The following is a 14872-nucleotide window of genomic DNA, read 5'->3' as shown; positions in this document are numbered from 1 at the left end:
CTGGGCCTTACTCCACACCATTCCCCCTCCAGCTGGAACCTCGCACTTAAAAATGTCGTCTCACAAAGATGAGCTTCTCGCTAAGAAGGCGCGCCTCGCCGAACTTAAACGCCAGCGGGCATTGCGCGAAGAACAGTATTCCTCCGGTCGTCATAGTATTGGAGAGGTAGGTCTACTATTCCATGCGAAAATGGGAGGAGTCGTGCTGACCATATCAAGGCTCCCTCCCCAAGCAGGACAGCAGAGGAGCGTAAATCCGAGATCGACCACTTGGTGTCTACGCTGATCGGGCGTCAACGAGATTCAACTGCTTCGGATAGCAGGAGGGCGAGTCGACCGTCCTCTATCCAAGGCACCGGGCAGATAACTCCTCAGTCCGATGTTGAACCATCACCTCGGATATTAATGCAATCTATCTCCACCCAAACCGATTCTTCTCCTACCTCATTTCCCGTCTACGAGGATTCTTCCACCAGTGAACCCGCTGCCCCCAAACGTGAATACATTACCTATACCAAGGGTGTACAGACAGAGCCATATGTCGAGGATACCACTAAGTCACAGGCCACGTCAGACGACGAACTACCTGTCCGTTCCAGAAAGCGGCTCAGCAGGAGGGATCAGGAAAGAGACGAGGAAATAAGAGTCAGCCTGCGCAAGGAGATCGAAGATGAGCTGAGGGCCACCCTCAACAGAGAGTCTACAATTTCATTGTCGGCCTCCTCTCAACAACGCTTCCCTCTTCGAACATTGACCAACACCGAGTTGAATGCTGTCGTTGGATCCTCTGAATTTGTCTCTTTTGTCGAGCGTTCTTCCAAAGTTATTGAGCGAGCCTTGGACCTGGACGATGAATACGATCTGTTGACTGATTATACCCGAACATCGAGCCTGGATGACGAGGATGATACGAGTTATGCACGATCCAATAAAAAGTCTCATTCTTTGCGCGAGTCATTCCAACTATTTTCTGACCGTCACTCCCGAAGACGAATAGTCTCAGATATTCAATTTTCGCCTCATTTCAACGAACTGCTTCTATCGTCCTATACCAAAAACCCGTCCGCTCCTCACGAACCTGCTGGTCTGGTTCTCCTCTGGAACGTTCACGCTCCGTCCAGTCCAGAATATTCTTTCACGGCTTCATCAGACGTTCTTTCAGCTCGATTTTCGCCATTCCACCCAAATCTAGTTATTGGGGGTTGTTATTCTGGACAAATATGTCTCTGGGATACAAGATCTTCGGGCAGAACCGGTCAGCCAGTCCAGAAGACACCTCAATCAGGCTCACATTTGGGACATACTCATCCAGTCTACAGTATTAACGTGGTGGGAACTCCTAATGCTCACAATATCGTGACAGCTTCCATGGACGGAGTTGTGTGCTCCTGGTCCGTCGACATGTTGACCCAAGCACAAGAGTACCTGGTTCTCAATACCCCTGCTCCTGCCAGAACCGACGACCTTGCACCAACGAGCATGAGCTTCCCAGCATCTGACCCAACCTTTTTCCTCGTTGGTACAGAGGAAGGAGCTATATATCCTTGCCACCGCTACGACCGAGCAGGTGCTCAAGCTGGCGTGGACAATCGTGTTGCTTACCGCGGCCACTCTGCGCCTGTTATGAGTTCTCAATTCCATCCTACACGTGGGCCTTTGGACCTAGGTGACCTCCTCCTCAGTTCGAGTTCGGACTGGAGCATCAAGCTTTGGAGGGTCAAACCTGCTGCAAGCTCTGTTGCGACGGTTGCTGACAAAAACGTCAAACCCATTCTCGATATCGCACGTGAAGACTTAGTCTATGACACCAAATGGGCTCCTTACAAGCCATCCGTCTTTGGTTGTGTGACAGGATCTGGTGACCTAGAGGTATTCGACTTAAGCTATGATCTCGAGGTGCCGATTACCAAAGTCAACCCTACTCGAGGTAAGAGCGGTATCTTACCCTTCAAAGGGCTAAATAAGCTGGCATGGGAGGAGAAACGCGGCAGCCAAATCGCCGTTGGTGGACTCGATGGTGTAGTCACTGTCTTCGATGTCGGTAAGGGCCTCCAGGGAGGAAATACGGAGGTGAACGAAGAAGAATGGAAAGCGATGAAGCGGCTGGTAACCAGATTAGAAGGTGCGAGTGCGAAATAGTCTCCAGCGGAGTCCTGGAGGCCCAAATCTTCGTCTTCTTCTCACACCGAGATTATTGGAAGAGTTCTATCTTTTGAGACGTGGGCAAAAGCGGTGTCCTGGACTGAGCGTGTTACCCTGGTTTGGCTTGCTTTTTTTTTGGCAAGAGTGTCTTGAAGCACTATGATACCCCACCTCAAAGGAGGAGCATTTTGGGAGAAAATTCGGCGTCATCAATTCGAATCGACATGTTTAACTAAAGTCGTCTGCTGTGAAAGCAATCCATTTCCGAACAGAATAAAATGGGCTCACTAGATGCACTCCTTCATAGTAGTGTCGCAAAACTTTTCTTTTGACCAGATTCGCTGGTTCGGCTCTCTTCAGTTTCGTTCGTGTGGATCGCACACAGTAGGAGCAGTAGGAGCGCACACGTTTTGCTTCTCCCCCGAAGACGACTCCTTCGCCTTCGCTTCGGACATACCACCATGCCGTCTTCCTCATCTTTTACCCCGAAAGTACAGCAATACTGCTAGTCAGCCTTGCTGCACAAGCCCTACGATAGAGTCGAAAGTGGCCCACTCGACTCACAACTTGGCCGCCCTTGCTCTGGACTCTTCTTTCGTGGTCGTACCCATCCTCAACCTCAACCCGTCCAGCGGTACACCCACACTATTCCCCTCTCCCAGAAGCACCTCCTGGCAGTCGTCATCGGCGATGCCGTTGACAAACTGTGTGACCAGGAAATCCACCCGCCGCTCGCCCAGCACGACCATCGGTGCGTGCCATGTGCCCGCCCCATACGTGACGGCCTGGTCGCCCTGTGCGATGAACGCGCGGAGACGGGTTAGGTCGGGTGGTGACTTGATCTCGAGATCCCGGCTGGAGCTGTTTCTGGTGGTGGTTGGGAGCGAGGGCGCGACGATCACTAGGAAGAAAGTCTTTGCACGATTGTTGTCTTCTCCTGTGGCTAGACCCAATGGCGAAAATGTCTGGGTCGTATGTGGATGGCGTTCCAGGATCGCAACTCGGAACCGGACGCGAGGTGACGACCCTGCTTGCTGGGTCTCGGAGCCTGCAGTCTCGATCCCGATCCCACTCAAATTCCGCGGAAAGCATGAGAACATGCTCATCTGCGGCTCTGATGGTGGAGTCGGTGGGTAGCGATTCTCGAATATTGAGACTGGAGACGTCTTCAGTGCGGAATTTTGATTCGCATATCTAGCAGCCGGCTGGTGTGGTGCGTGTAGAGGGTGTGGGATCGTGGATGGTGGTGTATTTAAATTAGAAGAGAAGGCTGGAGAGATGGCGGTGCCGAACGGTGCAAATGATGCTGGTGTGAGGAGTTCCAGCGGGAGGAGCAAGGGGTGTTCGAGGATCTTGGGAAGCGACGGCGGTGACGTTGACATCTTGACACCGAGAACAAAGACTACCCTTCGTTTCCTCTGACAGAGGCCGTTCTCCTCGTTTCACAAGCCTCGACAAGAAGCCCAAAAATTCTGCTCAGGAACCAAACCAGCAGGATTTCTCTGGCTTTATCTGTGGTGTCGAAAATGTATTTGACCTTGCTTTCTGATCCCAAGGAAATGCAATGAGCATCGCGGTGCTTCTGCTCGTGCCCAGAGGGCCTCTATTTACTGTGTATATATTGACCCTTTAAAGAAGAGAGCGCATTGGGAACAGAGTAGTGCAACTGACGGGCGACGGAAATAACCGTTGAAGGTTTGAGGACGTGGGGTTTTGGATCAGAGGGCTTGGATCTTGTCTTTTCCCATCCGCGCTCGCATACCAACGGCACTCTACTCTAGAAGAATGAGTGCCCAGGAACTTTTGGCCAACGTTCAAAATACCCTACCTGCACAGGTAGTAATGCATACATGATGGGTTAAGAAAGATGTCAAGCTACACTGAGGTAAAGGATAAATTCGTTTGATCAATTTCATCGATTTCAGCAACCGGTTTACGGGAAAAATCTGCCGGCTCTATCTACAAAAGTAACAGACCTTTCCCAGCTTTCTGGCAGGAAACCACACACTTTTGTTTCGAAGAGAACTATCCGAAAGTGACGCCGACCACAATGTTGGAAAAAATGCGTAATGGTGTGTTTGCATAACCCCCCATTTCGTGAAAGACGCTGCAAAGCATCAAGGTCTCGAAGTTTCAATTTTGAAATCGTTAAGACGAATAGGTGTGGCTCTGTGTCCTGCCATGCGCCGGCTGAAACAGAGCTGGCACGTACTTTCTACCTCGTAGCCATGGCCTTGGTCATGGCACGCTTCAAAGCCAACTCCTTCTTCTTGAGGTCATCTGGCGATGAGTCATCGACCTCTAGTTGCTGCATAGCATCACTAAGAGCCTCCTCGATCTTGGCCTTGTTACCACGCTTCATTTTCATCGACAAACCGGGGTCGTTGATAAGCTCCTCAACGCGGCCAATGTATGACTCAAGTTGTTGTTTGGCTTCGAACTTCTTGGTGAAAGCCTCGTCGGAAGTCTTGAATTTCTCAGCATCCTCAACCATCTTCTCGATTTCGCCAGTGGAGAGCTTGCCAACAGCATTGGAGATGGTGATGTTGGCGGTTCGGCCGGATGACTTCTCAGTTGCAGTGACCTTCAGAATACCGTTGACATCTACTTCGAACACAACCTCGAGTGCGGCATCACCGGCTTTCATAGGTGGGATGGGAGCAAGAGTGAATTCACCAAGGGAAGTATTGTCTTCACAGTTGGTTCGCTCGCCCTGGAAGACAGGGAATTGAACCTATAGAAAGTATTAATTTCATGATAGATAGCAAAAGGGATAACTAGTAGGTCGTGAACGCACCTGAACTTGGGAATCGACTACGGTTGTGAACGTTCTATTCGATTCGTCAGTACATAGAATGGTTGAGAATGAAATGCCGAACTCAAATAATCACAAATCGATGGATGAAAGTTTTGTTTTGGGTTGGGGGGGGAAGAGTAGGGGGGGGCGCAAAACGGGGAAGGGCAGAGAACGGAAAGAGGGCGGGTCTACTAACCGTTTCTTGAGGCAAGGGACTGTGGAACCACGAGCAACGACGGGGGCAAAGATGTTACCCTCCATGGCAACACCCAAAGAGAGAGGAATGACATCGAGCAAGAGCAGGTCAGCCGTATCGGCAGAAGTAGCCATGCCAGATAGGATACCAGCCTGAACGGCGGCACCATAGGCAACAGCCTCGTCGGGGTTGATGCTCTATCTTTTAATCAGTATAGTTATTGAATCCGTTCGAGAACAGTCAACGTACCTTCTCCAACTTCTTTCCATCGAAGAAGTCGCTCAACAGCTTCTGGATACGAGGGATACGGGTAGAACCACCAACAAGCACAATTTCATCAACCTTGGACTTTTCGATACCAGAATCCTTCAGGACTTGCTGGACAGGCTCCAAAGTGCCACTGAAGGCCTTTGCGTTCAGATCCTCGAAACGAGCACGAGTGATCTGAGAGTTGAAATCCTCACCATCGAAGAGAGAATCGATCTCGACGGTGGTTTGGGTTCCATTGGACAAGGTACGCTTGGCACGTTCACAGGCGGTCCGAAGTCTTCGAAGGGCACGGGCATCACCAGAAAGATCCTTCTTGGTCTTTCGCTGGAACTCCTTCTTAAAGTGATCGAGGAGGTTGGTATCGAAATCTTGACCGCCCAAATGGGTATCACCGGCAGTGGCCTTGACGGTGAACACGCCACCCTGAATGTTCAAAAGAGATACATCAAAAGTTCCACCACCAAGATCATAGATCAGAACGTTGCGCTCCTTCTCAGACTTGCCAGAGCCAAGACCGTAAGCGATGGCAGCAGCAGTGGGCTCGTTGATGATACGGAGGACATTGAGACCAGCGATGGCACCAGCATCTTTGGTGGCTTGTCGTTGGTTATCGTTGAAGTAAGCAGGGACAGTGATGACAGCCTTGGAGACCTTCTTCCCGAGCTTGGTTTCGGCGACCTCCTTCATCTATTGCACGGATTAGGATAAAATTGGAAAAAGATAATGTCTATCCGAGAAAAACTGATTTCGCCATACCTTTGTCAAAACCATGGAAGAGATCTCCTGGGGGGAGAATGTCTTTGTCTCTTTGAGGTATTCAACCTGGACGAACGGATTGCCACCCTGATCGATGATCTTGAACGGCCATGTTTCGACATCCTTCTTCACGGTGGGGTCATCGAATCTTCGTCCGATCAATCGCCTACATCAGGTCGTAAATATGAGGAACGTATCTTTGTAGACGATATAGGGACCGTCTATTCTGAAAGCTCAACTCACTTGATATCGAAGACGGTATTTGCTGGGTTCATAGCGGCCTGGTTTTTTGCGGCCTCGCCGATGAGACGCTCCTCATCGGTGAACGAGACGAACGAGGGAGTGGTGAAGCTGCCTTGCTCATTCGCGACTTCGCTATATGTGAGAAATGTTTGAAAAATCTGCGGCGGAAAAATGTGCACAACATGGATAGAAACGGGTGATGAATGGGGGAGGAATTTGCGAGAAGGGGGGTGGACTTCTGTAAGACCTCTCAATGAGGAAATGGAGAGGAAGACGTACTGATCTCGACATTGGTGCCTTCGTAGTTGGCAACGCATGAGTAGGTAGTGCCTGAATATCTGTTAGACTGCGCACAATTCCCCTCAGCGCCTGATGATGGGATAATACATACCAAGATCGATGCCAATGGCACCTTCATAAACCTCTTCCGACATGATTAATGGATATGGAGAAAGTTCCCTGGAGCGACTTCTCAGAAGAGTGAGACAAGAAGGTCGTTCAACTCACAAGAAAGAGGAATGGGAGGTGCAAGCAAACCCACCCACTCTGGCGAACTTTTGGTGCATGAATTTTCTCGAAAGTCTAAAAATTTCGCCAAGAGTTTACGCGGGCTAACTTCACCGCCTTTGCCCCTCGGCCCGGATTTTCTATTGTTCCCTAGCTAACGGAGCACAACGTGAGTCTTGTTTGAAAGGAAACTGTGTTGTACATAGTCTATCAACGGCGTCCACCTATTAGGTATTCTACCGCTGCCCAAAGAGTGGCGGGTTCTCTATTTCCACATTAATCGTAAGTATTAGTGCCGGTGTCCTAGCAAATGGTATAAAACATCATCAGTCGCATCTATCCCTCTTGATCTCAGGTCTGTCTTGCCGCCAAAGTTTCCACAATCTGGATCTCAGGGCGTCGAAGCGAGGAGCGGCCCTCATGCATTAGGGGCCTCGGACTTTCCAACAGCACCCTGGCCTTCCTCCGCTCGAATGTCTATCTTCTTCTGCTTAACAATCAAACCTTGTTCGGTCTCCAAACCGACATTCAAGTCGTACCCTTTGATCCAGAGACTTGCAATAAGACAGACTCCAGCCAAGACTGTGAGGAAAATGTAGACGGTTCTCAAACTATCAGTGTATGCGGTCTGAAGATCAAGCTTTCCGTCGGCGACGGCAGTGTGCTTGATGATCTCAACCAAGGCAGCTGCATCCTTTGCGAGCTCGCTAGATTGCTCCACAAAGCGAGGATATGCTCGAAGGTTGTTGGCCATCTCGTTTTGGAAAACCACCCCGCCAATCGCGACCCCCAGCGCTTGACCGAAGGATCGGAAAAACACAAACATGGCGACGGCAAAGGCCATATCTTTATTCGTACTGGCGGCTTGCAGCTGGAATTGAAGGGACGGGAACAGGATACCCAGACCGACACCCGAAACCAGATCAATGAAAATCCACTGTGGGACCTTTGTGTCTACTTTGAGTAGGACCAGCAGACCAAGACCAAGCGTCGAGACTACCCAGCCGGACCAAATTGCCCACCTATATCGTCCTAGTTTGGTAATTGTAAACCCAGTGACGACTGCCAAAGGTGCCACGGTGAACGTTGCAGGGAAGAGGGCAACACCTGAGATGACTGGCTTGTACTCCTTCACAGCCTCAAAGTACAATGGCTGATAATACAAAAGACACCAGAGAATAAGGCCGTGAATGGTTGTGGTTAGGTAGGCAATGTTGGCAGTACGGTTTGCAAACACTGACAGTCGAAGGAGAGGCTCTGGGGCAAAGTACTTCTCATAGAAGCAGAAGCCGAGGAGACCAGCAGCGCCGATGATAAGAGGAACGAGGGTTCTCCAATGGGACCAGGGGTACATGACACCTCCCCAGGTAAGTGGAATGAGGAAGCTTGTCATGCTTCCCACAAACAAGATGGTGCCAATCCAATCGACTCTTCTCAATTTGGCAGCAATGCTTTGTGGAATGACGTTGAGTCTCAGAAAGAGAGGAACCATGATGCCGCCGATTCCTATAAATGGTAAATTGATCCAGAAGATCCATCGCCACTGAACGGTTGCAAAAGCGCCTCCGATAATAGGTCCTGAAACACTACCTATGGACCACATGCCTCCAATGATTCCGGCCCATTGACCTCGATAACGGAGTGGTACTAGATCAGTAATTACGATCTCGGTCATGGAGATAATACCTGAGATACTGGTTAGTCAACACAACAAGGAGAAAGCATCTACAACTTACCACCACCACCGATTCCCTGAATAGCCCTGCCGGCCAGCAAGAGGCCGAAGTCATTGGCTAATGCGGCCATCATCACACCTGCAAAGAACAGGACTATGCTGATCATGATGACTGGCATTCGTCCGAAGATGTGGCTGAAGCTGGCAAAGTTTGGCTGAAAGACAGTCGATGCAAGCAGAAATGAAGTTCCTGCCCAAAAAGCTTCAATGGCGGTTCCGTTTAGTTTGTGGGCAATGATAGGCAAGGCTACTGATATTGATGTACCATCCAGTGCCACCATCAGAGTCAAAACCGCTAAAGCGGCGAACGCCATGAGGAAACGAGTGGATATTTCAAAGGTAGGTGGTGATGTGTGAACTCCATCCTTTGCTTCAACAAAAGACGAGGAGGAGGAAGTACTTTGAGCTTCTTGTCGTTGAGTTGTTGGAACCGGGGGTGGTTCCAGCCCTGACGGAGCATTTGACATAGGGAGGGTATCCATTCTGGAAAACACAAAATATTGGATGCGTGTGGGAGCGAGAAGGGGACTTTCAAGCTTGTGTCTGATACAAGATGACTCTATTTGTTGAAGAAATACCAGGCGTTTGCTTCGGTGGGGTGATAGTTTCACATGGAAACGGGTAATATGGAAATCAGTGGTAGTAGCAAACACGGGTGATCTGTGAGAACCCTTTACTTCCGAGCATTGGAAAAGAGGCCATGGCCAAAGTAGCGGATGGAGGCATCCAGATATACTCTAGCGGAGACTGGTAGTGAATGTGTGAATTATAGCTGCCTGAACAAAAAGGTTCTGCTGCTTATCCAACCGGAGCAACCTCAGTTGAGACTGATAGCGACCATGGCTCAAGAAAGCGCCAGTGGATGCCATATTGGGCGTAGAGTGCGCGATGCCGCAAGGCTGAACGGCATTGGTAATTACGAAAGGGGCCGATCACCGACGGGACGATGTTAGGCCGCAATGGTTTCCCCACAAGCATGTCAAACTTCACCAAATTTATTCACTCATATTTCCATGGTTGTTGTCGTCATGGATCAAAAGATCATTTCGTACGCGTAATGAGAAGCCCAGATACTCCGTACCCATATCATGATGCCGTGTTCCCCTGTGCGCATGACTCAACGAGAGACAATAGGACGGGAAAGCAAGAATTTGGTTATCTGTCACTTTGGCAATCTACCCGGATTCGTAATCTTACGAAGTATCAGGACTCCGAGACATAGAGTCCGTACCGAGTACGTACCGAGTAGACTTATTTGATAGTTAAGTCTGTCGCTTGCACGTTTTGGGAGTGCCAGATGGATCGTCTAATTACTTCGCACCGCAGTTATAACGGTCGTGCAGACATAGATAGGATACGGCCGGGCGTAAAGGTGGGTCACATACTGTATGTGGAAAATTATACGTGTGACCAGCACTGACCGCACGGAAGAACTACACACCGACCATGCTTTCCAACACACGTGGGTGCCGCCATGTTCATGGCGGAGGCAGAGCAGTCAATCGGTGGCATGTGGTTGAGCTACAGCAGGCTGATAATGACTGACACCTTCTTGTCCGTGCAGAGGACGCAAGCCGTTGATCAATCCAATTGTCGGTACGTCACGGTCCAATGGAAAGTCGCAAGGAAGCCAGCACTGTTTCGGGGAGCGGAGAATCCTTCCGCTGTCCGCATCGCTCAACAAGAAGAATGGACGGAGTCATGGACGAGATACCATGGACGAGTATTTGTACATACATATTCACCTACTCGTATGTACGCACAGTAGTTGCACTGCTCCAGACCCGACCTTTTCAGAATCTTGGCTCGACTGGCCACATCTCGCTTTCATCCGTTCTAGTCCTTTGACCAACAATATCGTCGGCTCAAGGATCTCGACGGTTGATAATCATTCACACTAAGCATTAAAATCAAAATTTAACGGTGCGAAGGTGCCGGTACCGCTGCTCCTGTGGTTGTGTTTGTGGCGGAGCGACTTCTTGTCAACAATAGGCGCTGGATGCAGGGGCTCGGACTTGTGTAACTCTGTGCCTTTCTTTTCATTCTTCTCATCAGAGTGAAGTCCACGATCATCGAAATCCGTGTGTGGACGTTTCTTATCCTCCTTTCGCTTGCTTGGAGCCGAGAGCTCGGCTTGTTCGGCTTCAGAGGCTTGAGTTATCTTGATTGGTTGTTGGGTAGGGTCGATGTTTTTGTCGTTGAAACACATCCTGCCCGCCTGACCGAAATCACGCCTATCGAAAGATCACAAGAGGCGAAGTGCCTTGAAAATAATTCGATGTGGATGACCCGCCGATGAGCTTATTTGTTTCTTCTCCTGGGAAGCGGTGTGTTACGCGATAGTCGTAGAGTTCGACACGACCATGTATGATTTTTGGTGATTCACCTTCAGCGCTGATGCAGATGGCAAGGATACATGATTTATCTCTCTTCGTCACCTGCCCATCCCCGCGATTGAAGAGGCAATGGCCCTAAAATGGTGCATGCCGAATACGATAAAACAGGCGATGTTGTTCGCAGGATCTCATCTGGAAGAAGTCAAGGCGTAGAAACAAAGGACTTGGCGACGATAAAAATAGCGCATCACTACAAACAAGCGGCATGCTGTCCAGGACGGAAATAAAAAGGGTGCCCCTGTGCCGCAAGCGAAGACAAGGGCTAGTCAGTGGTATAACAACCAGTACAGAGTACATATTGAGGGCCGCCATCAGGCTCACTCGACGTGATGGGTAGGCAAACGGCACTGGGCACTGGGCAATGGGCATACATGCCCCCTCCCCGATCTGAGATCCCCACCTTCCCCAGAACAGGCATCAGGCGCACTTACCGGGTGAGCATTCCATTGTTCCATCGGCCGGCTTCAAGCAAGGCAGAATCACACAATTTGCTTCTACTACGCCGCACACTCTTCCTGGAACATCGGTGGACTCGACGAGTTGATGTGCGATTAGAGGCCCTTCGTCCGCGGTTCCTCACCGGATTCATGGTTGTGGGACCCCAGCATTCACAGATGCCGACAGCCTGGCTACTCATTATGTCTTCCAAGGAAGCTACGGTACAACACAGCCACTAGTAATCCGGGCTTTTCTCTAGAGATCCCTTCTTGCTGCGGCGAATAACTTGAGTCTGGAGGCGGGTTGAACATGATTCCAGTAGGCAGGCCACAGTACTTTGAATGTGTTATATCAGCGGCAGATTCATCAGGTATGGGGTATGCACCAAGTCCCATCGAGGTCAATAATTGGAAGTCGCAGAAAGAGGATACCCCAATATATGCCCCAGCCATCGCCACTGGTCAAACGTTGGCTATTTTGGACTTTGCAGTGTCTGACTCTGTAGCCGAGGTTATGTATGGTAGGCATTGCGGAGGCGATTTGCTTGGGTTGAGCTTTGGAGTCAACGGGGCTCCGCTACAGTCCCCGAACAGCGAATGAACATCCACGTTGATTCAATTAACGCCTCGGGAGACCTCAAGACGAGAGGTGAAGTATTCTTAACCATTCTATATCTATATCTCAGATCTTTTCTTGATTTTCAGTGCGTCACTCTAAAAGTGATAACGGAGAGCTTCTCAGTACTGGAGTGTTAGGAGGACAACACAAGTTAAGAGCAGGCCCCGTCACGATGTCTTCATATGCGATGAGAGGACCTTTCTGCCCTGTTGGTTTTGATGACAAGATCACTGTTTCCCAATTTATGACAAAGTACAATCCAGACCTTTGTCCGGCCGATAAAGTGGTCCACATCGACACAATAGCAAACAAGAGCCTCACATATGGAGGCCTTCGAGAGCAAGCCGCCAAATGCGCTTGGGGGTTGAAACATCGACTGGGTTTAAAGGAGGGAGATAGGCTGATGGTTCTTGTCCCTAATTCGGTATGTCAGATCCGATGCGCCAGGGGGCCTTACATACTGACCTTGGCCAGACAGACTTCATAATTCTGGCTCATGCTACATTGTGGTTGGGAGCAGTATTTTCGTACGTTTCCATCTCGCGCGCGTATTGGCTACAATCTCACATGTTAATCAAGACCCCTCAATCCCGCATCAGTAGCCAAGGATATTGCTCACGCTGTCTCCTTGGTCAAGCCGAGTCATCTTGCGATACATCCAAGCAAGCTAGCAGCGGTAAGCTCTGCACTTCAGCAGCTGGCTTTGGATGGATCGCAGAGACCCACCGTCTTCACCCTCATCGAGAGATATGAAAACTTGAAACTGGTAGAGAAAACATGCCCTTGCCCAAGCTTAAGATCTAACTCCTGACAGTTTCCGGACGACATCACCGGGACCCTGGAACATGAAACTTTCCCTGCTTACGATCTGCAAGGCAAATCCGCAAAAGATGTGACCGCTTTCATCGTATTTTCTTCCGGTACGACAGGCAAAATCAAAGGTGTTCAGCTGTCCCATTACAACATTGTCTCCAACATGTTGCAATCTCGGATAGCGGTCCCGGGGTTAGTCGTATCTTCTTCCAGAGAATGCTTCTTCCCTCCCTGTGAGTATTTCAGCGACCGAATTCTAGGCTTTTGAGCTTACATCTTTCAGACTGTCACGTCTATGGGCTATCAGTGGTTGTTCTTATGGGGATGTGGGTGGGCTCGTTCACATGTGGCATCCCAGCATTCGAATTTGAGCTCTTTTGTCGCAAGATGTCTGAGTATAAAGCCAACTGGGCTCACATTGTACCACCGATTGCTGTACAACTTGCGGACGCCGCCGCGGTCGCCAAATACGATCTATCATCACTAAAAACGATCTTGATCTCCGCAGCACCTACGAAGAGAGCGTTGCAGGTCAGGCTGAAAGCAAGATTCGGAGCCGATTCTAGAATCATTCAAGGCAAGTGTCCCGACAATTCTCAACACGGTTGCTTCTGACCCGGGATTTAGGTTATGGTATGAGTGAATGTGCACCCACGGTGTTGCTACAGACCACATTGGACGACGAGAACAACATTGGCACTGTGGGAAAACCTGTTTCTGGAACGTACGTATTTGTCCTTAATCCGTGAGCTTCTTTCTGCTAAAATCGCCAAAGTGAAGTTCGTCTTGTAGATCCAGTCTCTCTCAAAGACGTTGCACCAGGCGAGGAGGGTGAACTCTGGGTCAAAGGCCCACAGACTATGATGTAAGCTGTTCAACAATATTCCCAAGGTGGTTCTGACAATTATAGGGGCTATTATAACAACGAACCAGCAACTCGCGAAACCTACGTTGGTGAATGGCTGCGGACTGGTGATGTTATGCGGGTTGACGGGAACGGCAATTTCTGGGTTACTGACCGCCTGAAAGAGGTTTGTCCAACGTAGTGGTACCTTGATAAAATGTAGAACGATACTGACCCTGGAATAGCTGATCAAATACAAAGGCTTCCAAGTCCCACCATCCGAGCTGGAGGATCTTCTCCTGCAACATCCATCCGTGGCAGACGCAGCGGTGACATCGATATATTCAGATGAACAAGCTACCGAACTCCCCATTGCATATATCACCCTGTCAGCCAAGCACGCTTCGTCCAAGCAAGCCCAGAAACAAAAGGCCCTGGACGAAATCCGCGCGTGGACCGATAACCAGGTGGCCGGGTACAAGAAGCTGCGAGGCGGTGTGTGGGAGCTCCAGAACCTGCCCAAGACGCCAAGTGGCAAGATCCTCCGCAAGGACCTCCCGTGCCGGAGACAAGAGGAAAAGCCGGCGAAGTTGTGAACATTGGTGGATTGGCGGGCCGTGGACTTGTTCCATCCCTCGAGGGCGATCAATCGGGGAGGGAGCCTTTCGGAACACTAGGTCTGTATAAGTACTGAATGTAACGGTTGGATGCCTTACTTGGTGAACTGGTGTCACCGAACAATATGTGCAACTGCTAGCTGCCTAGACGCTGGACTCAATCTCACCTTCAACACCATACGGACCTGTGAGTTTCAAAAGCGGAAGCCCTGAACAAGATTCCCACTTACTAGACCAAAACAAATCCCGATTTGAATCAAGGCCAGGTCTGTGAAGGTCACAAGATAACTGCCTAAGAAAAATTTGCGGGAAGCGTCTCGACTAGAAAGACACCCCGTTCCCGGGAGGAGAAGGAGAGTCTTCATGTATATTGCACCGCTTGGCGCTGCAGCGCGGATACCATTGGTGATTGCGGAGACTTGTCGAAGTATGTGCCTTCCGAAGGGGTCTCGGGACTGGAATGCTACAATGTGGGCTGAGATCGAGTAAAGCAGACTCGG

At 50.0% G+C, this 14872-nt stretch overlaps 5 protein-coding genes across 5 annotated transcripts; 2 read left to right on the top strand and 3 right to left on the bottom strand.

Moving 5' to 3' along the window:
- Positions 1–52: 52 nt before the first annotated feature.
- A1O9_01364 (dynein intermediate chain, cytosolic) lies at positions 53–2139 on the top strand (the record flags this gene model as incomplete). Its single annotated transcript, XM_013410523.1, has 2 exons — positions 53–166; positions 220–2139. The coding sequence occupies 2 exons, from the start codon at positions 53–55 to the stop codon at positions 2137–2139; spliced, it is 2034 nt and encodes a 677-aa protein (XP_013265977.1).
- Positions 2140–2702: 563 nt separating this feature from the next.
- On the bottom strand, positions 2703–3524 carry A1O9_01363 (ureidoglycolate hydrolase; the record flags this gene model as incomplete). Its single annotated transcript, XM_013410522.1, has 1 exon — positions 2703–3524. The coding sequence occupies one exon, from the start codon at positions 3522–3524 to the stop codon at positions 2703–2705; it is 822 nt and encodes a 273-aa protein (XP_013265976.1).
- An 833-nt stretch (positions 3525–4357) lies between these two features.
- A1O9_01362 (heat shock protein SSB1) lies at positions 4358–6838 on the bottom strand (the record flags this gene model as incomplete). Its single annotated transcript, XM_013410521.1, has 7 exons — positions 4358–4876; positions 4940–4973; positions 5136–5332; positions 5385–6092; positions 6162–6327; positions 6405–6531; positions 6796–6838. The coding sequence occupies 7 exons, from the start codon at positions 6836–6838 to the stop codon at positions 4358–4360; spliced, it is 1794 nt and encodes a 597-aa protein (XP_013265975.1).
- Positions 6839–7329: 491 nt separating this feature from the next.
- A1O9_01361 (uncharacterized protein) lies at positions 7330–8960 on the bottom strand (the record flags this gene model as incomplete). Its single annotated transcript, XM_013410520.1, has 2 exons — positions 7330–8597; positions 8648–8960. 2 exons carry the CDS (start codon positions 8958–8960, stop codon positions 7330–7332), a joined length of 1581 nt encoding a protein of 526 aa, XP_013265974.1.
- A 3310-nt stretch (positions 8961–12270) lies between these two features.
- A1O9_01360 (uncharacterized protein) lies at positions 12271–14351 on the top strand (the record flags this gene model as incomplete). Its single annotated transcript, XM_013410519.1, has 9 exons — positions 12271–12522; positions 12573–12625; positions 12678–12864; positions 12913–13144; positions 13195–13494; positions 13539–13635; positions 13687–13776; positions 13822–13942; positions 14001–14351. 9 exons carry the CDS (start codon positions 12271–12273, stop codon positions 14349–14351), a joined length of 1683 nt encoding a protein of 560 aa, XP_013265973.1.
- Between the last annotated feature and the right edge of the window lie 521 nt (positions 14352–14872).

The sequence above is a fragment of the Exophiala aquamarina genome, assembly GCF_000709125.1.
Source record: "Exophiala aquamarina CBS 119918 chromosome Unknown aczIA-supercont1.1, whole genome shotgun sequence".
Classification (NCBI taxonomy): Eukaryota; Fungi; Ascomycota; class Eurotiomycetes; order Chaetothyriales; family Herpotrichiellaceae; genus Exophiala; species Exophiala aquamarina.
This window is presented reverse-complemented; position numbering and strand designations above follow the sequence as displayed.